Below are 27,656 nucleotides of genomic sequence, written 5' to 3'. Positions count from 1 at the left end.
GGTTTTGAGGAAAAGAATTCCCACAAAGACAGAAAGTAATGAAACAAGTTAAATATTTATTAGGAGGAGAAAGAGTACCATATGTGTGAATAGATGCACGGGCAGACTCAGAGTGAGAGTCCCTGAATCTTGCCCTTGTGGCTCACGTTTAGGAGGCATTTCTTCTGGTTTCCCTTTGGCCAATTATTTTGATTTGCCTGGTTCAGAGTCTGTATTTGGTATATCTCAAGATCCTCCTCCCATGCGTGTGCATGCATTCTAAGCTAAAATAGATTCTACCGCAGAAGTGTTTGGGTGGAGTATCTCTTGGTCTTCTTCCCTTTTGACCTCTAAGGAGCCTTTCTGCACATGTATAGTCTAAGAGGTCTCCTGACTTTGAGAATGAGAAATGTGTGGCCTGCACAGGGCCCAGCCTCCTCGATGTCTTTTTTTTTAAGGACTAAGTGATATCGTTTATACAGTAAACATTATACTAGTCTATTCAGGAGATTTATGTGGGCTGGAATCATTCAGGAAGCCTCAAGGAATAGAGAAACCTGAATTAGAAATCTGAGTTAGGCTTTGAGAAAAGTTTGCCTGCGTGCTCAGTCATGTCCAGCTCTTTGCAACCCTTTGGACTGTAGCCCGCCAGGCTACTCTGCCCATGGAATTTCCCAAGCAGTAATACTGGAGTGGGTTGTCATTTCCTTCTCCAGAGGATATTCCTGACCCAAGGATGGAACCCACGTCTCTTGAATCTCCTTCATTGGCAGGTGGATTCTTTACTACTATGCCACCTGGGAAGCCGGAGAAAAGTTTAGATATTAATTTGTAGAGGTGGAGAGTAAAGAGGACATTCCAGATGGAGGTAAACATTCTTGCAAAGTTATAGAGTTTGGACAGAGATTAAAGTATTAGGGAAGGAGTGGGAAACAGTCCAGCTAAATGTAGGGGTTTACCTGCTATGTAAGCGTCCTATGGCTGCCCTCAGCCTTCCTTTCTTAATTGTCCTGCTCTTCTTGTCTTAGAGTTTCTGTTCACAGGGAATGAATCTCCTATCACTTTACCCATCTCCCTCCTGCTTCAGAACCCAAGCCTCTTGCATTGAAAGCGCAGAGTCGTAAACAGTGGACCTTCAGTGATGTTCCAGGAAAACATTTTAAATCTTACAGTAGAGTACTTTGAAAGTGTAGTAGTACAGTAAATAGCTGGCCTTCAGGGGCTGGCATCCAGTGAATGGACTACTGTATTCCATACAGTGTGTGTCCTCCGTCACTCAGTCGGTCTGACTCTTTGTGACACCATGGGCTATAGCCACCAGGCTCCACTATCCATGGACTTTTCCGGGCAAGGATACTGGAGCAGGTTGCCATTTCCTACTCCAGGGAAGCTTCTCAAACCAAACAATTGAACCCGCATCTCCTGCATTGGTTGGCGGATTCTTTACCACTGAGCCAACAGTGAAGCCCCTATGGGGCCTCATCCAGTTCTTAAACAACAGCATTGTTACCTCATAGAATTGCAAAATCTTCCTTTCACAAGCTCTGTCTCCCGGATCTGACAACCAGGTTCTAAGCATGTTTCTTATTCTACCACCATCTCCATCGTGCTTCCTTGTAGGTTATGTAAGGCTGAGTAGGCATGACGAAAGTGCAGGCCTGCTGCGGCCCTGTAATGCTGACCAGTCTGCTCAAGGCCGAGGAGGGTAAACTTGGCCGTCCTGGCCAGGACTCCACTACAACTGAGTGTAGATGAATAGGAGCACGCCGCATATGACAGTACTCAAGAAGAAAGTAAGTAAGGGAGGGGAGATGATTTTGGGTGCTTGCTCTCTAGGGGAAGTCTGCCCTACTGAAAATTTGCTTTGGTTCAGGAGGAGTGGGCCACTGCGCTGAGTGGTTTTCCCTAGTGACTCTGCTCATGTTTTAGTACAGTTAGATGATTCATCATCTCCTTTTCGTCTAGATTCTTTCTCCTTCTGGGATTCTTCCATACCCCCATTTTCTGCAGCCCGGATCCGGCTATTGTGAATCAGAGAAGTGACGTGAAGTTATGTTGAAACTTGTAGGAGTTTCCATGAGAGTCATGGGACTGAGCTTCATCAAAGAACTTTATAAGATATACCTTCTAATTTTATGTCATTTTATAATTGAGATCAACTATAGTTTGTGGGCAGTTTGCTATAATTGAAATGTATGATTGGGAAGCCAAATATAATAATTTTTTAATGCATCATCTTAGCCACTGATGGGCTTCCCTGGTGACTCAGTTGGTAAAGAATCTGCCTGCAATGTGGGAGACCTGGGTCGGTAAGATCCCCTGGAGAAGGGCATGGCAGCCCACTCCAGTATTCTTGCCGGAAGAATCCCCATGGACAGAGGGGCCTGGCGGGCTACAGCCCGCAGGGGTTGCAAAGGGTTGACACGACTGAGCGACTAAGCACAGCACAGCCACTGATACATTATGTATTTTCATATACATAATGTATCAGTGGTTAAAAGTATGCATTAAATATTAAAGTTAAAAAATGAAACATATGAAAAATTAAAAGTGCACAATAAATAATTCCAAATTGGAATGCATTTATGCTTCTGCTTCAGTACATGGTCTTCTAGACTGTTTCTGTAGCATTCCAGAAATCAGGACCCACGTGATGATCTGTTACTAAACATGTCATTTTAAATATTGGGCACAAAATGGCATTTTGTGCACTATCTTAGGGTTAACATGCCTATGGATGGAGAAAAGCTGCTTTTGTTATATTGGCTGCTCAAATTGCCACACACGGAGCCCCCATCCACAGGTTCTGTACACGGATGGAGGAGAAGGAGGGTGGGGCCTGTGCTGTTCAGCGTGGATGCTCTGAACTCCTATAACATGGTCAGGATCATGTAGCCTTTTCTTCCATATCTCTTTAGAAGCTTCTGGATGACTCTCTCAGGCACTTCATCTTCATGTCTCTGGGGATTCCCAGACACCTCCCAGACACATTCCCAGAAAGTTCCAGATTTGCGTGATGCTTTCTGCACCTGGCAAGGCAGGCTTCTCCACATTGCTGCTCAGTTGTGTTGTATTGCTGGGAAGTTACATATGCTTGCCTGCTGTGGCTCAGTGAACATGACCTTGCTTTCAGGCCATGCCATGAGCAAAGCGATACAAAGAAGGGAATATTAAGTGTATCTGTCCTGAAATAGGTTTAAGTATGCCGGGAACCAGTCACACTGGCAGTTACGCTACTGGGAACGTTGCGTGCTTTTGATACCAGATGGTTTGTGGGCAAGGCTGGCATTCTGTGAGAAACAGTGAAAAGCCTGATAAAGAGACACTTCACTGTCACCTACTGGGGCTATGCTGGGTGCCACAAAGCTTGGTATACATACTATGGTGATGGAACAAAGGAGCTACTGACCAAGTCTGGGTGAGTTCTTCCCAGAAAGGCTTTACACGTAGGAGATGCTTCAGCTGGCCCTGCAAGCTGAGCATGGTTTTGCCAGGTAATCCAGGCAAAGGTGCAAAGGCGTGGGTAAGAACTCCTTGTTGAGGTTGGTTTGAAGCTGAATGTGGGAGGTGTGTGTTAATGAGAGGTAAAGGCAGGTGCCAGACCAGGAAGGGTCTTGAATACAAAGGAGATTGGAACCTGCGATGGGACATGAGGAGTCATTGAAAGGTCTGAATTTAGGAAAGTGCTTTGGTCCAAGCACGAACTTCAGAAAGTTCCTGCTGATAGATCTCTTTGGAGATGGGGAGGCCACAGGCAGGAGGAACAGACAGGCCAGCGTGAGAGATGGATGCTAGGGCACCTCCTCCTTTAAGAAGCAGGTACAGAAAGAGTGCTGAGGGGTTGGAGAAGGTTAGAGGGAGACAGTGTGGAATGTAGTGGTGTGAAGTCAGCCAAGGGAGAAGAGTTGCAAGGAAGGGTATCAGAATGCTTGGGTAAAAATAGACTTCCCTGTGACCATGGATTTGGCCACTAGGAGGCCACCGCGGCCTCTGGAAGAGCACCATCAGATGAGGACACTAGGGTGAGGCAAGTGAGGCACTCATTTCAGGCCCATCATTTAGGGGGTGTGAAAAATCAAGATAAATAATATTTTAACGCGAGATTTTGAAAAAATTGACATGAATGCCAAAAATCCATGATGAAGAAATGATCAGAATTCTCAACAAAGACAGTATCCACATTATTGATGTTTCCTTTGTTTCAAGTTCAGTATGGCACCGAGTGTCACTGTGTGAAGGATGTGGGGTGGAGGGGATGCCAGTGGAGGCATCTTGAGTGAATTGAGACACTGTAGGACCTGGGGCACGCCTTGCAGGCTCTCCCTTTCTGAGATCCCAGCTTCACATGAAAGGAAAAAGAGTGAAAGACTGGTTACGTCTAGGGGATCTCAGGCTGAAGGGGTTTTTTGTTTTCTTTATTTTTTAAGGTCGAAGAGACTGAACATGTTTACAAGCTGAAGGAGGAGGAGTCCCTGAAAGTAGAGAGAGGTTGATGAAAGGGTGGAGACAAGAGGGCAAATGGGGAGTGGATGGCCCAGGAAGGTGTGGGACAGCAGGGGAAGGTGGAAGGTTGCAAGAGCTCACTCAATCAACTGCAGGGTCAGTCAATGAGAAGTGGCTCCAGTGTGTGGTGTTTGGACAGAAGAAAGCTGTGAGGGTGGAAGGGGTGAAGGGGCTTTTGAAAGGAACTGACCGCAGTCCTGAAATAGCATGCCAAGCAGCAGTAAGGGGCCAGCTGATGTTGAAAACCACAAGAGTGTGGGATGATTTTCCCCTCCACTCAGCACGGCTTCTACTCTAATAAATCTGTGAGTGGTGGACGCTCGCCATCTGAGGATGGGATGCTGGCATGACCATCCCGGTTCGCCGATGAGGGGTTTCGTGGACAATGGAAATTTTAGTGCTCAAACTGGAAAGTTCTGGCATGCCAAGGGATGGCAGAGCTGGCAGGGAGGAGGCAAAAGGGCAAGAGAATTGAGGTGCTAGCCAGAAAAGGGTTTGTAGCCCTTGCTTCTAGGTCCTATCTGGGGAGCTAGGAAAGTGAGGCCGTTGCCTTGAAGCGGATTCTGAAACTGTTCACTCATTCAAATACTAATTGAGTGCTTCCTAGGAGTCAGGCACTGGGGTCTGTGCAGAAACTTTAACCACGAAGAGGGCAACAATGTTCTCATGGATATCCTTCTGTCAGTTGGCGTCAGTTGGCGCTCAGGACCCCGTCTCACTTAGGTCTAGAGAGTGGAAAACCACAAACTGCATTTCCTAGACTCCTCTACAACCAGGATGTGAATTAAGGTACATGTGGGCAGGAAATGTAAACAAGTGGAGGAGGGACCAAGTAGCTGGCTGCTTTTGTTGGTTTCCCTGCTGGCAAGCCTGGCGGTTCGAGCAGCACATTGTTAAGTCCAGTCACCAGCTGTGGGGACAGAGGAGGCAGATGGGGGGCTGATTGATCCTCTGATCTTGGGATCACTGACTGAGCTGTTTCTTTTTTTTTAAATTTCCTTATTTTATTTTTGGCTGTGCTGGGTCTTCCTTGCTGGATGCGGGCTTTCTCCAGTTGTGGTGAGCGGGGGCTACTCTCTGTCATGGTGTGCAGGCTCCTCATTGCAGCGGCTTTTCTTGTTACAGAGCAGGGCTCTAGGGCACATAGGCTTTAGTCGTTACAGCACGTGGGATTAGCTGCTCCTCGGCCTGTGGGATCTTCCCAGACCAGGGATCGAACCCGTATTCTCTGCATTGGCAGGAAGATTCTTAACCACTAGGCCGCCAGGGGAGCCCCGAGGTGTTCTTCAGCTCTATGCTACTGTTGACAGCCTCTTGCGTCCTCACTGCCTTGGCCAAGACGAGGTCTTTCTGGGAGCCCTGGGAGTCTTTCTCAGAAGCTGTTAGGAGACCATTCCTCAAGCCCTTAACAGCCCTTTTGTAAGCACCTGTATCCACCTATATCAATGTTTTTCTACTCAAAACACCTGGATTGGTTTCTTCTTCTAGAAGCTGACAGCCTTTCCCTTTCCGTTAACCAGTGGAAAGGAACCCTCATGACTTACATCTGCTTTATTTGGTGTATTCAGTGATCACTCGCAACTAGTTGAGAAGTGAAACTGGAACTGCTCTGACTCTGAAGGTGGGGAACAGTTTGTACCATTGTGGAAATTTTGTGTGGGTGAGGAAACGAAGGAGAGACAGTCATTAAATTAAAATTTGCCAGAGACGGGGTGACAGAAAGGGGAATTCCATAAAAATTCTAGAAACTCACACAGAGCTGCCAGTTTTGCCCTGCTGGGAAAGGTGAATTGACTTAAGACAGTCGGTGTGAAAGAACACTAACAGAAGTCTCGGTCAGTTGGGAGGGCTGGGTGTTTGAAAGGAGAAAAGAGAAAGAACTGGGCTTGGACAGCTCCTTGTCTCTGAGTGAGGTGAAGCCATTGACTTCAGAGGTGGTGTGTGGTGCTGAACTAGGAAGCTCAGGCAGGATGGGGCTGGTAAGTAATGAGCACCCTCCTTTCACCAAGAACTCATTCTACCTGCCACTCCCCTCCCCATCCCTTCCACCCTATCTTTTAAAAAATTTTATTTATTTATTTTTGGCTGTGCTGGGTCTTCATTGCTGACTTTTCTCTTGTTTCGGAGAGCAGGGACTATTCTCCGATTGCTGTGCATGGGCCTCTCATTGAGGTGGCTTTTCCTATCGCAGAGCATGGGCTCTCCGGCACTTGGGCTTCAGTAGTTGGGACATGTGGACTCCGAAGCTGCAGCTCCCGGGCTCTGGAGCGCAGGCTCAATAGTTGTGGCAAAGGGGCTTAGTGCTTCGTGGAATGTGAGATATTCCCAGATCAGGGATCAAACCCGAGGCTCCTGCATTGGCAGGCAGATTCCTTACCACTGAGATGCCAGGGAAGCCCCCCTTCTACCATATCTCTTGAATCATGTTAAATAAAATCAGACTTGTTCTTTTTGATGGTAACTTTGGGATGCTTCTAGGCTTTCTTGTTCTGAGGATTGTCTATGTATACACCAAAAAAGCTCTGAAGGCATTTTCAATGCTATGAGATAGTTTCTATATGGCATGCTCTGGTTGTTTTTATGCAGTGCTTGTTAACTGAACTGGTAAGTGTTAAATGTAGTAGAGAGAGAGAAACTCCTGTTTTTAGCTCAAGAACGCATAAGGTTTCCTTTTGGCTAATTATTGTCTTCTAATTTTATTGCACTGTGGTCAGAGTGTATGTATTTTACTGTCTGTACATCTATTGCTGAGCTTTTGTAGTAAAATATTACAAATTTAGTCACTTCCCCTCTGTATTTTTATCTAGTGATGTTCTGTTACTCCCACAACAGAAACCACTTTTCTGTGTTATTTATTATTACTATGTGTTTTAATATTTTTAATACACATATCCCTAAACAATATGTGGTATTGTTACTAACATTTAGGGTCTTAATGTAAGCTGAGAGTGCTCAGCATGTGTGCATGCTCAGCCACTCAGTCATGTCCAGCTCTTTTACGACCCCATGGACTGTAGCCTACCAGACTCCTCTGTTCATAGGGTTTCCCAGGCAAGAATACTGGTGTGGGTTCCCATTTCCTTCTCCAGGGGATCTTCCCAACCCAGGGATTGAACCTGCGCGTCTTGTGGCTCCTGCGTTAACAGGTAGATTCTTTACCGCTGCACCACCTGGGAAGCCCCAAATTATTACTGACATTTAAGATCTTCAGTTCAGTTCAGTGCAGTCGCTCAGCCGTGTCCGACTCTGCGATCCCGTGAACCATAGCACGCCAGGCCTCCCTGTCCATCACCAACTCCCGGAGTTTACCCAAACTCATGTCCATTGACTTGGTGATGCCATCTAACCATCTCATCCTCTGTTGTCCCCTTCTCCTCTTGCCCTGAATCTTTCCCAGCGTCAGGGTCTTTTCAAATGAGTCAGCTGTTTGCATCAGGTGGCCAAAATTTTGGGGTTTCAGCTTCATCAGTCCTTCCAATGAACACCCAGGACTGATCTCCTTTAGGATGGACTGGTTGGATCTCCGTGCAGTCCAAGGGACTCTCAAGAGTCTTCTCCAACACCACAGTTCAAAAGCATCAATTCTTCGGCACTCAGCTTTCTTTATAGTCCAACTCTCACATCCATACATGACTACTGGAAAAACCATAGCCTTGACTAAATGGACCTTTGTTGACAAAGTAATGTCTCTGCTTTTTAATATGCTATCTAGGTTGGTCATAACTTTCCTTCCAAGGAGTAAGCATCTTTTAATTTCGTGGCTGCAATCACCATCTGCAGTGATTTTGGAGCCCCTTAAAATAAAGTCAGCCACTGTTTCTACTGTTTCCCCATCTATTTCCCATGAAGTGATGGGACCGGATGCCATGGTCTTAGTTTTCTGAATGTTGAGCTTTAAGCCAACTTTTTCACTCTCCTCTTTCACTTTCATCAAGAGGGTCTTTAGTTCTTCTTCACTTTCTGCCATAAGGCTGGTGTCATCTGCATATCTGAGGTTATTGATATTTCTCCCAGAAATCCTGATTCCAGCTTGTGCTTCATCCAGCCCAGCGTTTCTCATTATGTATTCTGCATATAAGTTAAATAAGCAGGGTGACAATATACAGCCTTGACATACTCCTTTTCCTATTTGGAACCAGTCTGTTGTTCCATGTCCAGTTCTAACTGTTGCTTCCTGACCTGCATACAGGTTTCTCAAGAGGCGGGTCAGGTGGTCTGGTATTTCCATCTCTTTCAGAATTTTCAACAGTTTATTGTGATCCACACAGTCGAAGGCTTTGGCACAGTCAATAAAGCAGAAATAGATGGTTTTCTGAAGCTCTCTTGCTTTTTCAAGGATCCAGCGAATGTTGGCAATTTGATCTCTGGTTCCTCTGCCTTTTCTAAAACCAATTTAAACATCTGGAAGTTCATGGTTCACGTATTGCTGAAGCCTGGCTTGGAGAATTTTGAGCATTACTTTACTAGTGTGTGAGATGAGTGCAGTTGTGTGGTAGTTTGAGCGTTCTTTGGCATTGCCTTTCTTTGGGATTGGAATGAAAACTGGCCTTTCCCAGTCCTGTGGTCACTGCTGAGTTTTCCAAATTTGCTGACATATTGAGTGCAGCACTTTGACAGCATCATCTTTCAGGATTTGAAATAGCTCAACTGGAATTCCATCACTTCCACTAGCTTTGTTTGTAGTGATACTTCCTAAGGCCCACTTGACTTCACATTCCAGGATTTCTGACTCTAGGTGAGTGATCACACGATATGATATGCATGCTTTAACAACTTTTTGCTTTAGCAAAAATATTTGTTTTATTTTTTGTCTGTTTGTGAGATTCATTCGTAGTTTTTCATTTTTCATGGCTATATTGTATTTTACAAAGGACTGGGACATTTTATTCAGTCTCTTTTAATAGACTTTTAGGTGGTTACCATTATTTTGCAGTAAGATTTACTGATGGTTGGAACATTATGTACATGTCTTGGTATATCTAAGAATTTTAAAAGCGTATTCATTTAGGAATAAAATTTTCATGTCATAGAGTAATGTATGCTTTCATCTTTACCAAGTATTGCCAACTTGTTCTTTAAAGTGACCAAGTCAATTTATAATTCCTCTAGCAATGTGTAAAGTTTCTAATTTCACTATATTTTCTCTGACATGTAGTAACAGATTTGACCAATGTGAAATAATATCTCACTGTAGTTTAAATTTGCATTTCTCTGAATACTATTTTGCCTTCAATATCTTTTCATATGGTTTGTGGCTGTTTGGGGTTTCTTCTTCTGGGAATTGCCTATTGCCTATTTTCCCCTTGGGTTGCTTATCATATGCTTACTGATTTGCAGAAATGCTTTCCATATTCTGGCTACGTCTTACAAAATCACTTTTGTATTTGTAGGTTATAATAATGTTCTTGAAGAATCTTTTCTAGACATTTTATGTCCAGGACTTTAGTACTTGTGGAATGGGCTTGTAAATGGTCTGAGCAAAGGATCCCAGTTTATCCTCTTTGTGTGTATGGAGAACTAGTTGTCTCAGCACCATTTCTGGACATGAATGTCCTTTCCCTCCTGATTTACAGGACCACCTTAGTCGTCACTGTGTGGATTTATTTCTGAGTTCTCATCTGTGTATTGGTTGTTCTGTTACCTATTCCTGTGTCATATTACTATACATTTGTAGTAAATCTTAATATCTGGTAAGGCAGCTTCATTCAACTGGTTGTTCTTAAAGCTTGTACTGGTTATTCTTGGCCCTTCTTCTCCATATAAGCTTAAAAACAGCTTGCCATGGTCCATGGCAAAATTTTTTCGGTGTTTGATTGGACTTAAATTTATACAAATTCATTTGGGAATTGATATCCTGATGATATTGAATCTTCTGTCCATGATTATGATACATTTCTTTAGTTATCTTTGTCTTAACTGAAGTCTTCCTTAAAGTTTTATAATTTCTTCTTTAATGTCTTGTGTATCTTTTGAGAGATTTTTTCTGTATACCATATAACTTTTGCTGCTTTTGTAGATGGTATCTTTTTAAAAAAATTTACACTTTCTTCCTGTTTTTTGCTAATGGATAGAGATATAATTGACTTTCCTTTATTAACCATATATCTCCAAGCCTTAACCTCTTATGAATTCTAGCATTTTGTCTGTTGGTATACTTGGGTTTCCTATGTAGAAACTCTTATTGCCTGTGAAGATTGATAGTTGGTTCTTTGGTTCCTATGCTTATGCTCTAATTAAAGTTTTTTCTTATTTCAGTGCTAAGCTCTGTCCTCTAGTACAGTGTTGAATAGAAGGGGTGATCATGCTTGTCTTGAGCCTCATTTTTAAGGGAATGTTGCTAACATGTCACCACTAAGCATAATATTTGCTGCTGACTTTTCTTTTTCTCATATTAATAATTACTGTTAAACTATTTATAAATTGCTGCCTCATAAGTCCCTTGCTTTAGATCCATAGATCATTGATTTTAGAGAACTCACATATTTATTATATTCAATCTCCATACTCACAAGCAAGGTAAAACTGTCCATTTATCTAGGTCTTTATTAATGTCTTTCCAATAATGTTTTTTAATTTTTTTTCTGTTAATGTTTTGCGTATCTTTGTTAGACTCACTCCTACATGTTCTCTGTTTTTATACTATTGTATATGGCTCATCTTAAACAGCTTATCACTGTGGTTTTTAGCTGTTTTTTCCTTTTGCCTTCCTACAAGTGTACATGCTCAACTGTATATTTTAGCAAATATTTTTTATGTTTTCTTTAGGATTTCGGTGTGTATTATAGTCATTTTTTTCAGATTATCTAGTGCACAGTTTCTCAGTTTTGGCACTGTTTCACTTAGGGCTGAATAATTCTTCGCTGAGGGGAATATGCATTGTGTAATATTTAGCAGCATCCCTAGCCTCTGTCTTGTAGATGCCAATAGCCCCACCTGGTTATGATAACCAAAAATGTCTCAAATTGACCAAAAATTGTGAAATGTCCCTGAAGAGCAAAACTGCCCCTGATTAAGAACCATTGAGTTGGCCTGTCAAATTTCAAAAATTTCCCTTATCTTCGTGAACCTTTGAAGATACTTATTTTTTTTTTCTGCTTTTATTTTTTAAGTTAATTATTTTAATTGGAGGCTAATTACTTTACAGTATTGTGGTGGTTTTTGCCATACATTGACATGAATCAGCCATGGGTGTACATGTGGCCCCCATCCTGAACCCCCCTCCCGCCTCTCTCCCCATCACATCCCTCAGGGTTATCCCAGTGCACTGGCTTTGAGTGCCTTGTTTCATGCATTGAACTTGGACTGGTCATCTATTTCACATATGGTAATATACATGTTTCAATGCTCTTCTCTCAAATCATCCCACCTTCACCTTCTCCCACAGAGTCCAAAAGTCTGTTCTTTATATCTGTGTCTCTTAATGTCTCACATATAGGGTCATTGTTACCATCTTTCTAAATTCCATCAGTCAGTTCAGTTCAGTTCAGTCGCTCAGTCCTGTCTGACTCTTTGCAACCTCATGAATCGCAGCAGCCAGGCCTCCCTGTCCATCATCAACTCCCAGAGTTTACTCAAACCCATGTCCATTGAGTCGGTGATGCCATCCAACCATCTCATCCTCGGTCGTCCCCTTCTCCTCCTGCCCCCAACCCCTCCCAGCATCAGGGTCTTTTCCAATGAAGCAACTCTTCACATGAGGTGGCCAAAGTACTGGAGTTTCAGCTTCAGCATCAGTCCTTCCAATGAACACCCAGGATTGATCTCCTTTAGGGTGGACTGGTTGGATCTCCGTGCAGTCCAAGGGACTCTCAAGAGTCTTCTCCAACACCATAGTTCAAAAGCATCAATTTTTCGGCGCTCAGCTTTCTTCACAGTCCAACACTCACATCCATACATGACCACTGGAAAAACCATAGCCTTGACCAGACGGACCTTTGTTGGCAAAGTAATGTCTCTGCTTTTTAATATGCTATCTAGGTTGGTCATAACTTTCCTTCCAAGGAGTAAGCATCTTTTAATTTCATGGCTGCAGTCAGCATCTGCAGTGACTTTGGAGCCCCCCAAAATAAAGTCTGACAATGTTTCCACTGTTTCCCCATCTATTTCCCATGAAGTGATGGGGACCAGATGCCATGATCCTAGTTTTCTGAATGTTGAGCTTCAAGCCAACTTTTTCACTCTCCTCTTTCACTTTCATCAAGAGGCTTTTCAGTTCCTCTTCACTTTCTGCCATAAGGGTGGTGTCATCTGCATATCTGAGGTTATTGATATTTCTCCCAGCAATCTTGATTCCAGCTTGTGCTTCTTCCAGCCCAGCGTTTCTCATGATGTACTCTGCATAGAAGTTAAATAAGCAGGGTGACAATATACAGCCTTGACGTACTCCTTTTCCTATTTGGAACCAGTTTGTTGTTCCATGTCCAGTTCTAACTGTTGCTTCCTGACGTGCATACAGGTTTCTCGAGAGGCAGGTCAGGCGTTCTGGTATTCCCATATATATGCGTTAATATACTGTATTAATGTTTTTCTTTCTGACTTACTTCACTCTGTATAATAAGCTCCAGTTTCATCCACCTCATTAGAACTGATTCAAATGTGTTCTTTTTCTTAGTTGAGTAATATTCCATTGTGTATATGTACCACAGCTTTCTTATCCATTCATCTGCCAATGGACATCTAGGTTGCTTCCATGTCCTGGCTATTTTAAGGAGCGCTGCGATGAACATTGGGGTACACGTGTCTCTTTCAGTTCTGGTTTCCTTGGTGTGTATGCCCAGAAGTGGGATTGCTGGGTCATATGGCAGTTCTATTTCCAGATTTTTAAGGAATCTCCACACTGTTCTCCATAGCGGCTGTACTCATTTGCATTCCCACCAACAGTGTAAGAGGGTTCCCTTTTCTCCACACCCTCTCCAGCATTTATTGCTTGTAGACTTTTGGATAGCAGCCATTCTGACTGGCATGTCATGGTACCTCATTGTGGTTTTGATTTGCATTTCTCTGATAATGAGTGATGTTGAGCAGAAGATACTTATTTTTAAACTCTTTCAGATACAGATTCCTAGTATGTGAGTTTCACTTTGTCTGCTGTCATAGTGCTTTTTGTGTTTATGCAGGTGATTTTTAATCATGAACTCACCTTCAGCAGAATGTATGTCTCATATCCTCTGGGTTGGGAAGGTGACCTTATGGGGGTGGCTTGGGCTTTGCCTCTCAAGACCTTATTGAACTTCCTTAGTCTGAAAGTGGTTTTTATGTTAATTTCTTGGTTTGGGATGAAAAGAAACTAACAAAGCAGTGAGTATTTGGACTGTAGCCCTACTTCCCCCTTTCATGCTCCCTTCTTTGAAGTGCCAATCACTGCTAGCCTCAGTTCACTGTCCCCAACACAACCCCAACACTGCCCCAACAATAAGCACTGGTATTATGCTGCATCTGGTTGGCCTGGGTCAGCACAGGATCTGTAGTTTTCCTTTTGATATTTTCTTTGACTATGCCAGATGCTGCCACTGAGTAATCTGGATTTTGCTGCCAAGCTATACTTCCATTAGTACCGAGGGAAGACAGCACGCCAGCTCTCTCGCTGAGTGTGTGTGACTGGCAGAAGGCAGCCTTGGGTGTAACGGCTAGAGGAAACGAACTGAGCTGATAATATTTTAAGAAGCAGTTATCTAATTTTGTTAACTCTTGATGGCATTATTATATCATTGATGGTTATGAATTATAAAAATTACTGTTTTTAAAAAGAGGGAATTGAACATTTCATTTCTAATAGCTCTGTTTGGTTCTTTTTCAGTATATCTAGCGAATGTACATAACATCTCGTATCTCTTTTTTTTTTTTAAATAATTTTATTTACTCTTGGCTGTGCTGACTTTTCTCCAGTTGCAGTGTGAGGGAGCTACTTTCTAGATGCTTCTCATCGCAGTGACTCCTCTTGTGGTGGAGCCCAGCTCCAGGGCGCAGGCCCCATAGTTGTGGCTTAGCTGCTCCACAGGATGTGGAATCTTCCTATCAGGGATCAAGCCTGTGTCCTGGATTCTTTACCGCTGAGCCACAAGGGAAGCCCCTCATTTCTTCTTGTGTTTACTTATTTTATACTTTCTAGTGCTGTATAAATATTTTATAGATTAATTTATAATAATAGCAACTGCAGAACTACGACTTTTAATGAATAGAAAAAGAACGTGCCTTCCTTTTTTGGAAACCAGTAGTTAGGTTTAAAGTCCTCCTGTTAGCCTGTGAGTAGAGTACAGATTTAGCCTCTGCAAAACACATAAAATTAGTATTGAGCTTTCAGATTAGAAAAATAATGAAGTACTCTGAGTACCAGTTTTTCTACTTTGAGTAAACAATCATTTTAAATTTCATTTCTCCAGTTATTCAGAATGGCTGTGTTTAAGTGAGGCTTGGATGAATGAGCATGGGATTGGCACAGACACATTAATACTTATTAACAAGCGTACATTAACTAAAGTGTCTATTTTATTAAAAACTAACCCTTTTAGACTATTGAGAGGAAGGTTAGTGTGAAAGGTATGCATGGATGGCTTATTTTAAAATAAGACATTTAAAATTTTTAAAAAATAAAATTTTAAATAAACATAATTTTGTTAATTTCAGACACTAAAGTACTCATTAATATTTCCATTGGTGGGAACTCTGGAACTCTAGGGAAATTGTGCTTCCTCTAAGAATCTTTCAGTTTTTCTTATTTTTGACAGCAGGGCTATTTAACATCCTATATATCCCTTTTTGCTTTGACTGCCAGGAAGCTCAGGACACATTCAGGGTCTGCTAAAATCTGTTTAGGCCTTTCTGGCCTGCATATTTGCATTGTATTCTTTATCCCTCCACCTCATTTTGACTTTCTAATCTAATTATTTTCCTCCTTGTTCTCATATAAATTTTTTTTCTACTTATGTGTTTGTTGTAAGATGCCTCATCTTTTGTAATCCAAGATTGCATATCAGTAAATAATATAGAATCAGTGTTCCTTTTAGTAAATCCTGCTAGTTTAATACATGTGTACACAAATATGCAGCAGTAGTTATCAACTTATAGTTAGGTTATTTTCCAGTTTTTTTTTTTTTTTGCTAAGATTAGCTTTTAATCTGAAATGTTCTCTGCTAGAAACCAACAGGGTATTGTACCAGAACGTAAGCTTATTTAAAATAAAGTATAGCTAATAAACTTTAAACAGTGATCCCCATTTAGAACTTAAATTTTGAAAGAAAATAGGTTGAGTTCCAATGGAAGAAGAATATACCCATGGCATGAACACCCCACCATTCCCACCCAATTCCTGGATCTTTCCGCAGATCTGCTCAGCTTCCTTTTTCCCACTGATGCAGTCAGCAATGCTAGTGACAATTGCTGTCCCGCAATGTGTTGTGAGTGTGGGCTTCTGATCCTCCTAAGGGGCTCGGGGTCCAAAGAGGTGATCAAAACTTGGCAAGGCTTATGTTCAGCCATGGTGATGGGTCCTGTGAGCATTCATGATGACACTGTGTAAAGTGCCTGGGACTTTGGGTGGATGGCAGCAGGTGTGAATGAGGGATTTCCAAGTAGGAGAACACCTGGGAAAAAAAGGGTGAGGTAGAGACAGAAACCGGTTTTCTCCCATCATTTTTGACACATTGCAGAATCCCCTTTGCTAAGATTTGTGTTTGTTCAAGCTTACCAGGAGCTCACCAAAAGGTGGTTAACCCCCGTGACCTCAGTTTCTGTGGTCCAGAGAGCAGCCTAGTCACTGGGCTTTTCCTCTGCCCCTCACCATTCACCTGCCACTTCATCATTAATTCCTTAGTAGTGATTTTCCCCTTACCACACTTCACACTCTGATAAATTCTGGTAAAGCATGTGGGATTTTTTTTGGAAATAATTTGTCTCTGGTTTCCTTTCCTTTAAAATGTAGGTTGTCTTCTTTGTCTTGATTTTGCGATCAGTTGCTTTGTCTCCGGAGAGGATCACTTCTGTAGACTTAACAACATGAGTTTTATCTGCTAAATTAGAGAGACCAGCAAGAAAAGAAGAGCCTATAACTGGACTTTGAGGCATACATTATTTTGCTAGGAGGATTAAAAAAAAAAAAAAGTTCCCTTTTAACCACAGAACCCCTCCATTGGAAAGGATTCTGAAAGAAATGAAGAAAACCACCAGAAATGAAATCAGTAGCTTCATGGCCTTCTGTTGACTGGACTAGACTTTTCTTCCTGCCGTTCCTTGGAATGACACTGTACAGGATGTCTGCTGAGGTCATCCATCAGGTGGAAGAAGCACTTGATGAAGATGAGAAGGATGCACTGCTTTTTTTGTGCCGAGATGTTGCTGCAGATGTGGTTCCACTGAATGTCAGGGATCTTCTGGATATTTTGAGAGAGACAGGAAAGCTGTCTTCTGTGAGCTTGGCTGAGCTGCTCTACAGGGTGAGGCGGTTTGACTTGCTCAAGAAGGTCTTGAATATGGATGCCCCGACAGTGGAGGCCCTCCTGCACAGGCACCCACGTCTGATTTCAGACTATAGGTAATGCATCAGCCCCTCCCGAGGCCGCCCCAGTGGGAGGGAGGGAGGGAGGGAGGTCTAGACTTCAGAACCATAGAAATGAAGACATTAAGAAAAGCAGGTTCATCCCTTTATCTACCCACCGACCTTATTTCCCTATTGATGTTCATTCTTCTGAAATGTTTGAATCCTTAGTACATGTTTGCTTAAAGTGACTGGGTAGAAGGTCAGAATGAAACTGGAAAGGACAGATGGTACGTGTTTGCCTGATGGGTAGAATGGTACAGACAAATGACTAAGAGCTAGGGCTCTTGCAGGCTTCTAATTATGAGGTCCGCTGTGTTCTTTGCTAGCCTGTGATGTCAGAGCTGGGCAATTTCCTCTTCTGAGAAAGGAAAATAACAAGCCTGACAGTAATCTTCCTGACCTTTGTAGAGCTTTGTGATCCTTCCTGAATCCCTTCTGGTCTTTCCCCTCCCAAGGAAGTTAGTGGGGGAGCTAGCTTTCTGTGAGTGTCTGTGAGGTCCCTGCTCCCGAAGGCTCTGGGGAGCCCAGATCGACGGTTTCTTCAATTAACCACATCTAGCCTCCCTTAAGTTCAGAGGGGAATGGCCACTGGAGTTCCCTTTAGTTCAGACAGCCTTCGAATTGTTCCTTCCTCCTGGTCACAGAGCATTCTCTTGGAGGCTCAGAGGTGCACAGAAACCACAGGAAAGGCTGCATTTCTGGGGAAAGAAAGACAATTTGTAACCTTAAATTAGTGATTCTTTTTTCTCTGGACCACTGGTCTTTAGTTATATCATTAAGGTATATTTGGAGATGATATACATGATTAAAAACTGTATTAAAGAGGGTTGCAAGCAGTGTGGCCCTTGGAACGTGGATGAGACTTGAGATTAAAGTCTGTTTGAAGCCTCAGAACCAATTACCAGCCATGTAGGCTGAGCCAGCCACTGCCATCGGTTGGGCCTTCATTTTCCTGCTTGTGAAGCTAAGAATAATATCTGATTTCACAAGTGTGTCTGTAAGGATTGATTGTGATAATTTAGTTTGTGAAGTACTTTTAAAAATTATTATATTTTAAATTATGTAAGGCACTGTTTAAAACCAGGTAGCACTCTACCAATATAAGGGTTAATTATCGTTGTTGCTGTTTTTCTTAATCATCTTCCCTTTCTCCAACCATTATATGATGTCAGAAATCTTAAAACTTTTCAGGAGGCACTGACTGGGTTTTTGTGAAAAAGTCAGGGGGGGCTCTCCATCTTCTGTTTCCTTGCTGTAGTGAATGGAGACAGTTTGGGGACCTCTGAGTAGAGAGGCCAGGGAGTGCTAGTTTCATTTATTCAGCTATTGAGTGGGCTTTATTGTGGGTTGACATATGCGAAGTGTTTGGTAAGCACTAGAGCAAAAAGAAGAATCTTCCATCCTCAAGAATCTGAGAGTCTAATTGGGAAAATGGGCTTCTAAGCAGTGATGACAATGACAAGGTACCAATGACAATCATGAGATGTCTTTGGGAGCCCCGATAAAGCATGCTGGTACTCCAGCTGTAACAGAGATGACTAAGTGAGGAGGGGCTTTCTGCACAGTCCCAGTCCCCAGGGTGTAGATGCTTTACCCTTTGAGTTCTGGAGTGAGCCAGGACAGCTCAGGCGTTACTTTGCTTCACAGTCTTGTGATTCAAAGTATTGTCCCTGTATTAGCAGCTTCAGCATCACCCGGGAATTTGTTAAACTGGGAGGATGAGATCATTTTGAATTCTATTTACATCTTTCATCTTAGTCATTTAGGTTCTTCATTTATTTCACTATAATTTCTGGGAGAGCTGGGGTATTCTTTGGGGAAGTTTTTCTTCATTGTTCTTTTCATAGCAGATGGAAAAAGAGGTACCACGTTCTACTGAAAACTCAGAAGGGATAAGTTTCCTTTTTGAATTTCCTTAAGATCTCCTGGGGTGGTCTATGCTTTCTGTTTTCTGGGGGACACATTCAAAATAGGGGCAAGAATTTGTCTCTTAACTGATTTTTGGCCTAGAGGAGACCTGTGCTCTTGGTATTCTCACTAGGACTTGTGTCTGAATTTACTAAAGAACCTTGTCTGGTTTTCAGGGTGCTGATAATGGATATTGGTGAGGATTTGGATAAATCTGACGTGTCCTCATTAATGTTCCTCATGAGAGATTATATGGGCCGAAGCAAGATGGCCAAGGATAAGGTGAGTTTTCTTTCTTTTTCTTGATTCATGTTCCCAAGAGTCTTATCAGAAGTTGAGAGTTGTTCTCTATGGTATGAAGACAGGGAATCAGGCACTTAAGCAAGGAGGCCCAGATTGAGGGTGAAGGTGGGAAGGGAGAAGAGTATGAGGGTTTTTTCATAGTAACACTGATGGGAAGAAAATTGGTTCATGAATTGAGAGGCAATAGAGTGATATTGGCTGGTGTGGCCCTGGGTGTGTGTTTCATCCTTGTATTTTATCCTTTATCTGTGCCTGGCTTATCCTTCAGCTGCTCTCCCTGGTTTGACAGGTCATCCGGGAGGGTTAGGAAGTCCCATCTGCTCACGCCGAGTGGAGGCAGATGGGAAGGGCTGGCCCACTGCCACCTTGCTCTCTGCTGTCTCTCTGTCCTCAGCCAGTTCAGGGTCAGCGTGGCGTCATCAGGCTGCAGGGGAGATGGGCAGGGGAAGGTCCTTGAGACGGATGAATCCAGAGAGTGGCAGAAGTAGAGATTTGCAGTTGAAAATGAGCTAGGGGTGAAATCTCAGGGATGCTGTGGTCACTGAAAAAGTATTTAAATCCCAGCTGGCCTGATATGTACTTCTGACCTGTGGACAGGCCAGGAAAAGCTCGGGTCTCTAGTATCAAGGACCTGCTTCTGAGGACTTTGGTAAATCATTGCTTAAGAATCTCCTCATGTTTCTTAATGATTGTTGTTTCATTTCTGAGATCTATAGGGCAACTGTATGCCCCCATTATCAAATGCAAAATGGAAAGTAAAATTAAAAAAATAGAACTCATTTTTTGGCATCCCCTAATCTACTTATTTCTCAATCATTTATGTAGATTTAATTATGATTATTAATTGAAAAATAAAGATAGCACATTGGTAACCAAATGTTAAACAGAAAGAAAATAAAACCAAAAGTGATGCCTATTTCTGAAATGTAGTTCTCTTTGCAATCCCTATGTTCCAGGCTGAACAAGTAGCAAAATACCCTCACCTTATAATTTTACCACCTCATGTCTGTCCACTGTATCAGAATGAACTGGAATTTCCAGCACTGATTAAAACATTTTAGGAACTTCAAGATTATATCATTTAGAATTTTTCTAGTAAAACCATTTCCCCAGCTACCTTCTCACTTCCCTTTTTCAGTAAATCCCTTAGAGTTTTTCAGTATGACACCAGCCTGGCTTTTGGGAAGAGAATTAATGCAGGAGGATTTTATTTTCGGCCTGCTTTCTTAATCCTTCATACAAAAAATGATTCATGCATCTATTCCCAACCTAGGTGCAGTTGGCACCCCCCAAAGACTTACCTCTTTTCTGGGTAAATTCTAGGAGTGTAATTTGCTCATGGCCTTGAAGAGACAATAAAACAAAGCAGTCTGGTTTAGGATCCTTGAAGGTCACTCAGAGGGCTCCTCTGGTCATATTTTCTTGTTGTCATAAATTATGCAGCCTGATGTTGCATATGAGGCCTGATGGTCAGCCTTACTGACATTTGTTTCTTGTTGATGGTTCTCTTAGAGTTTCTTGGATCTTATGGTTGAATTGGAGAAGCTAAATCTGGTTGCTCCAGATCAACTGGATTTGTTAGAAGAATGCCTGAGGAACATCAACAGGATAGACCTGAAGACAAAAATCCAGAAATACAGGCAGTCAGGTGAGCAGCATTTTGGCCCTTTCTGTGGCCTAAGGAAGTGCCTATGTGTAGTGGGTTAGGTTGGTAGAGATTCATTGTACAGAACCCGAATGTCCATGGCCCTCACCAGCCTGAGGCTAGCCATCGGAATCCTTTATATCCTCTATACCCCGTATCTGCTAACTTCATCACCCAGCACCCCTGACGACAGAGTCTTGGCCCTCTATAAAATGCCGCCAAGCAGCTGTTAACATTCTGGGCTTCAGGAAGGAGTCTGCACCCAGCTTCCTGCACTGGCCGGTGGCATTGTGTGCACTCAGGGCTGCTGAGTCTATGCCACGCCCTGCTGCCTTGCCTGACCACCATCCAAGCTCTGGAGACATCCTGTCCCTGGGGTCCTGTAACTGCCTTGCATATAACCTCCTCATGGAAAGGGGCATCTTGTCTGCTGAACCCCTTCCATAAAGGGGACCAGCTCACACTGGCCTTCTCTCTCATGGCACCCCTTCCCATGTCTTTTATTTATTTTTTATTTTATTTTTAAATTGGAGTCTAATTACTTTACAGTATTGTGGTGGTTTTTGCCGTACATTCACATGAATCAGCCATGGGTGTACATGTGTTCCCCATCCTGACCCTCCTTCTCACCTCCCTCCCCATCCCGTCCCTCAGTTCCCATGTCTTTTAGACTCACACTCAGTATGGGCTCTGCTAGCAGTCTACTGCCACCATAGAGCCTGAGGGCGTGACTGATACCCAGTGATCTGCATACAGCCCTCCCCCATGCCCATGAATGAGTCAAGATCAAGAATAGGAGTAGCACTTTTAGTCTGTTCTTAATGACATTGTGAGAAGAGTCATCTGATCTGACATTTTGAGTTCAGTAAGTGGCTGGAAAGTTTTGGGTATTTTGAAAGATCATGACTGACTCTGAACTGAGCCTTTGTTGAAGATTCATTTGATGACAATTTGTCAATCTTAACTCAGTGCCTCTCTTCTGCTTGTAGCTCAAGGACCGGACAAAAATTATGTAAATGCTCTCCAGGCATCTCTGCCAAACTTGAGTATTAAAGATCCTTCATATACACTAGGGGTGAGTCTGAGGCAAATGTGTGGAATCCTGGCATGAAACAATTTCATATCTTTAATAAAAATGTACATATTCTCCTAGCATGTATTTCAAATTTAACATCTGAAAAAAATTGTGACAGAAATATGCATTTGTTTATAAAATATGTATAAATTCTTATAATTTCAAAGCTAATGTGTTTATTGAGATAACTTGGAAAATACAGAGAACTATATATAAAGGAAAGAATGTAAATCACCCCCAGGTTAATAGTTGTTCCCCACTAGTCTTTTTTCCCTGTGTGCTTATGTATACACATATACAGACATTTTTTCCATTGTTTGTGTGTCCCTTTGAAATTTTGCCTTTTTATTTTTTAGTATTTATTTATTATTTATTTGGCTGCACCAGGTCTTAGTTGTAGCATGTGAACTCTTTGTTGTGGCATGTGAGATCTAGGTCCCTGACCTGGGATCAAACTTGTGTCCCCTGCACTGCAAGACAGATTCTTAACTGCTGGACCACCAAGGAAGTCTAGAGAATTTAACTTTTTAGATAAAAATAGGTAGGACATGCCCATGGACAAAAAGTTCAAAATGTGCTAAAATGATTTTTAAAGTATGTTTCCTCTTACCCAGTCCCTTTCCCCAGAGGCAGCTGTTGTTACCCATTTTCTTCTCTGACCATTTGGAGATAATCTATGCACATATCATATTAATTTTTATTTTTTTTCTTCTCTACAAATGGTAGCACACTGTGCCCACTGTCCTGACCTGAGAATTCTTAGAAATTTTTTTCGTATGAATCATATGGGACTGCCTCTATTTAATCATTGTTTTTAGTGATTGGACATAGTTTCACTTTCTAGATGTATCACAATATGTTTTATATATGTGGATTTATATTTTTTTCTAATCATTTGTTATAAAACAGTACTTCAAAATAAATATCCTTGTATTTACCTCTTTGTGCATTTGCTTTTCATTGAGCTTATTTTAGTGATTTCAACAAAAGTGTAAAAGTGTTTTTGTCACTGAGTGATTGATTTGTGATCATAAATAACAGATAGTCACTTCTGGTGGTCGTGTTAGTCAGCAGTGCAAGGTCATCATCAGAATAATCGTTTGGTTAATTTTTTATATTGAGAATTTAATCTTACTGTAATCTCATCCTCATCCACATATAAGGATATAGGGAATATATAGTTAGGACCACAGTTTATCATTTGTGATTAAATCATAAGCACTTTCCTAAAAGTATGTGATGAAAATATTGACTGTACCTGTAATAAAAATAGTTTTGTGGAGAAGATAAGTTGTAAGAGAGCATTAAGCAATAGAATTTCTGAACTCAGATGGATGGTGGTAGGCATTAACTGCCCAACCCTCTCATTAAATAAATTAGGACATTTAGGCCTAAGGACCTAAGGGCCTAAGGACCTAAGGACCAGAAGGCCTCCGTTGAGGCTGAGCTGGTAAAGAATCCGCCTGCAATGTGGGGGACCTGGGTTCAATCCCTGGGTTGAGAAGATCCCCTGGAGAAGGGATAGGCTACCCACTCCAGTATTCTGGCCTGGAGAGTTGCATGGACTGTATAGTCCATGGGGTTGCAGAGTCAGACAGGACTGAGCAACTTTCACTCAGGCCTAAGGAACATTGAGTGCCCACTCTACCTACCGCCAGACCTAGGCCCATCCATACTCCTTCCACACCGTGGTGTATTTTTTCCAGAATTAAATATGCTTTTCTTTGTCCTTCTGAACCTCTGTGATACCAAATCATGAAAGAACAGTGATCTAGGATTCAGATCCAGATTTTCTGAACTTTCTTTGCTATGGTGTATCTAACAGAAATTATACTGTCATTCTTAGTTAAAAGCCTGCCGTATTTTCATTATTGCCTTTCTATTTTGTTAATGCAAGTAATTGTATTCACTGTCTATGTGGCTTTTTAGGAACCCACATGCTCTGTAAATTTTGCCTTAAATTTGCTATATTAATCTGTGGCCTTGGTCATGCATTCATTTAGTTAGCAGGCACTATGGCGTATGAATTCAGTGAATTCCTCACAAGACTCAGGAGCCTGGATGTTAACTCATACAAGTTTGCAAAGGTGCTTTTAAAATTACAGTAGCATTTGCCATCCCAAATTCCAAAGATTCCTGGATGCCCTTAGAGAAGTCTTACCCGCTTACCCCACCCTAAATGTCCTATCTCTTTATTCTAAATGCCCCATCTCTTTGTAAAATTTCGTCCAAATTTAGCCCCTGAGTTCAAATACTTCCCTTTATGTGACAGAATATCTTTGGAAATGTTAAAGTTAATTTCCAGAGATATAAACATTTCCTTGTTATTATTGACTTATAATTTAATTCTGTTTTGGTCAAATAATTGCTCTGTATGATTTCTGTCCTTCAGAACGCACTGAGTTTTTTGTTTGCTTTTTATGGCACGTTATACAGTCTGTTTTGGTGAATGCTATATGCACTTTGTAAAAAAAAGAAGAATGTTCTCAACTATTGAGTGAAATGTTGGATACATTGCAGTTAGTTCAAGCTGGCTGAATGGTTTTCAAATACATTCTTTATTATTAAAAAAATTGCAGTGGCATTGTAGGACACATGATACCAACATATGAATTAACAAATTGTGGGACTTTCCTGGCAATCTAGTGGTTAGGGCTCTGTGCTTCCACTGCAGAGGGCCACAGGTTTGATCCCATGTTGGGGAACTAAGATCCTGCAAGCCACACGGTGCAGCCAAAAAAAAAAAGTTGTAACTCTGTACTATAATTTTTTTAATATTTATCTAGAGTAAATCTAGCTTTGATTTGATGTTGTATCTCTTTAATAGTATGTAAGAGTGAATGCACACCCATGTGGGGTTCCAGATTCTAATATCATTATCCTCTGGCTAAGTCATTGGTTATTACTGATAAAAGCAGTTTATGTGTTTTCTTTGATTTAGCTGCGCAGACTTAGCTCTAGACACAGCTTAATGAATAGTGTACTTTCTCTTTTGGCTAGGGTAGCTTCAGAGGAGAGCTGTCATTTGAAAGCTGAGCGTATCAGATGCTTGACAGTATGTGCTATGTGTGCCTTATACAGGACCTGTCATCTTGGAGGAGAAAGGGTCTGTTCAATCTTTCATTCTCTGATTCATCCCATTCTGGCCCTCGGAGAGGGTGGCTAATGTTCAAGAGCCACGCCCACATGTGGCTTACGCATAGCTAGGCATCATAGAAAAATAAAAACTGGACATTTATTAAGCACTTCCATATGCTTAACAGGCACTGTGCTGAGTGCCTTGTATACATGTAATCCTCAAAAATATTTATAAGGTAGGTACTATTATTGTCCTCGTTTTGAAGATAAACAGACATATAGTTAAAGAATTTGCTCAAAGTTACATAGCTAATAAGTGGCAGAATTCCACGCCCACTCTTAATCATACCTCTGCCTTGCCTCTGTGTTAAAGATCAGGGTGAATGACCTGATCTTTAACACAGAATGTTGATTGTTGCAAGTTCCAACAGCTTGTTCTAACTTGGAGTTATTGTGGCAACTGTCTTGTACCATGACGTCTGACTTTATTGAGCTGTTTTTGAAACATTCTAACATGCTAGTTGAATATATTGACACATTTATTGTATTACTTTGAATTGCTGTTTTGGTCATAGACTATAGTTTTATGGAATTAATGTCTCTTGCTAGTTTTCTTTAGATAATTTAACAGTGGATGTGATACATTTATTTATTCCTAAGTAAGAATCCTATCAAGATATTTAAAGAGGTGTAATATAATATGCCTCTGAAAAATGAACGGGGAGTGTGACCTTGTTTTTTATGTTTGAAGATCCAGAATGGCAGGAGTAAAGAACCAAGGCTTATGATGGGACGACCTGACATTCAAAGTAAGACCAGCTTTTCTTTATATTCGCCTTTATAAATGCTTGATAATTCAAGTACAAAATGTTGCATGTTTAGAGCTGGCCATTCCTTTATCTACATATTTTAATTAAGCTCTCAAAATGAACAGTTAAACTCTTAAAGTATATTCATTGGCATTTCTAGTTATCCATCAAATTAGCTTATTTGAATGTAAATACCTCTGACTTCATCATTTTGGCTATATATTTTAAAAGATGTGACATTTATACCTCAAACAGAACTATAACCAGGCCATGTTAAACATTAATCGAGCCGTGGTCATAAGCCATGTTAAACCAAATATCTAGGAGCAAGAAGAAAAAAGGTTACTAGGATCTTGTTTTATAGCCCATTTAATAAATGTAGATACTGTAAGATGACATTCGCCACCTCTACAAATAAAAGAATTAAAAAAAAAAACCTAGTCATCTGGTCCCATCACTTAGTGGCAAATAGATGGGAAACAATGGAAACAATGATAGACTATTTTCTTGGGCTCCAAAATCATTGCTGTTGGTGACTACAGCCATGAAGTTAAAAGTTGCTTGCTCCTTGGAAGAAAAACTCTGACCAACCAGGACAGCATATTAAAAAGCAGAGACGTTACTTTGCCGACAAAGGTCCATCTAGTCAAAGCTATGGTTTTTCCAGTAGTCATGTATGGATGTGAGAGTTGGAGTATAAAGAAAGCTGAGGGCTGAAAAATTGATACTTTTGAACTGTGGTGTTGGAGAAAACTCTTCAGAGTTCCTTGGACTGTAAGGAGATCCAACCAGTTCATCCTAAAGGAAATCAGTCCTGGGTGTTCATTGGAAGGACTGATGCTGAAGCTGAGACTCCAGTACTTTGGCCACCTGATGCAAAGAACTGACTCATTTGAAAAGACCCTGATGCTGGGAAAGATTGAAGGCAGGAGGAGAAGGGGACGACAGAGGATAAGTTGGTTGGATGGGATTACCGACTTGATGGACGAGTTTGAGCAAGCTCTGGGAGTTGGTGATGGACAGGGAAGCCTGGAGTGCTTCAGTCCATGGGGTTGCAGAGTCGGGACGTGACTGAGCGACTGGACTGAGTCATTTCAACCAAAAGATTTAAGGGATGTAAGATCTCTGTCATCACTCTTAAAACATCAGCTCTTGATGCTATCATTTTCAGGAAGGGTACTTTTTGCTTGTCTTGAGTCCTCCTTGAAGAGAGGGCTGAGTCTTACTGTAGTGGATGTGATTGTACTTAAGAGGCGGGGCTGCTTAGACAGGTCAGGAGGGCTCAGTCTTACCTGAGGAGCTTGGAATTTGTCCTTTGTGCAGTGGCGATCCTGAGTGTACCAAGCAGGGTGGTGGCTGGATGGAAGCCTCCTTTATGTGGCAGGCCCCTTGCCAACATCCCCTGACTCAGCCAATATACTGTCTGTGTGCACCTCCAAACATTCTGCCCACATCAGCCAGATGGAGCAGGTGGAATGTCCATCATTCCATGCATAAAAGTCGGCCCTCCAGCCAGAGCTGTTGAAGAGTGAGTTAATTTCTGACAGCATGTTTCTTAAAACACCGGTGAGGGTGGTGAGAGTTAGCTGTTTAAATTGGGAGACCTGGTAGATTTGGATAGGAATTTAAAATAATCAGAGCTCTTTCCACTGGGCTCTGTGATGGCCGATTTATCCTTAATGGTAATGATACAGGTGAGGTAGAGGAGCTCTCAATAACCCTGCAGATCCTTAGGAGAGCTGGTTGCCTGCTCTTGCCTGGATATGGTTCATTTGCTGGTAAAAGAGAAAAGCATCCTGATAACTTGCCCTCAATCTAATAGAA

At 41.9% G+C, this 27,656-nt stretch overlaps 1 protein-coding gene across 5 annotated transcripts in view; it reads left to right on the top strand.

The window, feature by feature from the left end:
- CFLAR (CASP8 and FADD like apoptosis regulator) overlaps positions 1-27,656 on the top strand; it is a 51,774-nt gene that overhangs the window by 3,024 nt on the left and 21,094 nt on the right. For 3 of the 5 annotated variants that reach the window (XM_043444936.1, XM_043444933.1, XM_043444935.1), the window contains exons 2-6: positions 16,400-17,008; positions 19,099-19,204; positions 20,738-20,873; positions 21,860-21,945; positions 25,775-25,832. In XM_043444936.1, coding sequence (XP_043300871.1) covers positions 16,647-17,008; positions 19,099-19,204; positions 20,738-20,873; positions 21,860-21,945; positions 25,775-25,832 — 748 coding nt within the window. In that variant the 5' untranslated portion in view covers positions 16,400-16,646. Of the gene's footprint in view, positions 1-1,599; positions 1,773-16,399; positions 17,009-19,098; positions 19,205-20,737; positions 20,874-21,859; positions 21,946-25,774; positions 25,833-27,656 lie in introns of all 5 variants that reach the window. The other 2 variants (XM_043444934.1, XM_043444937.1) reach the window with 2 other exon arrangements.

The sequence above is a fragment of the Cervus canadensis genome, chromosome 24 (genome assembly GCF_019320065.1).
Source record: "Cervus canadensis isolate Bull #8, Minnesota chromosome 24, ASM1932006v1, whole genome shotgun sequence".
Classification (NCBI taxonomy): Eukaryota; Metazoa; Chordata; class Mammalia; order Artiodactyla; family Cervidae; genus Cervus; species Cervus canadensis.
This window is presented reverse-complemented; position numbering and strand designations above follow the sequence as displayed.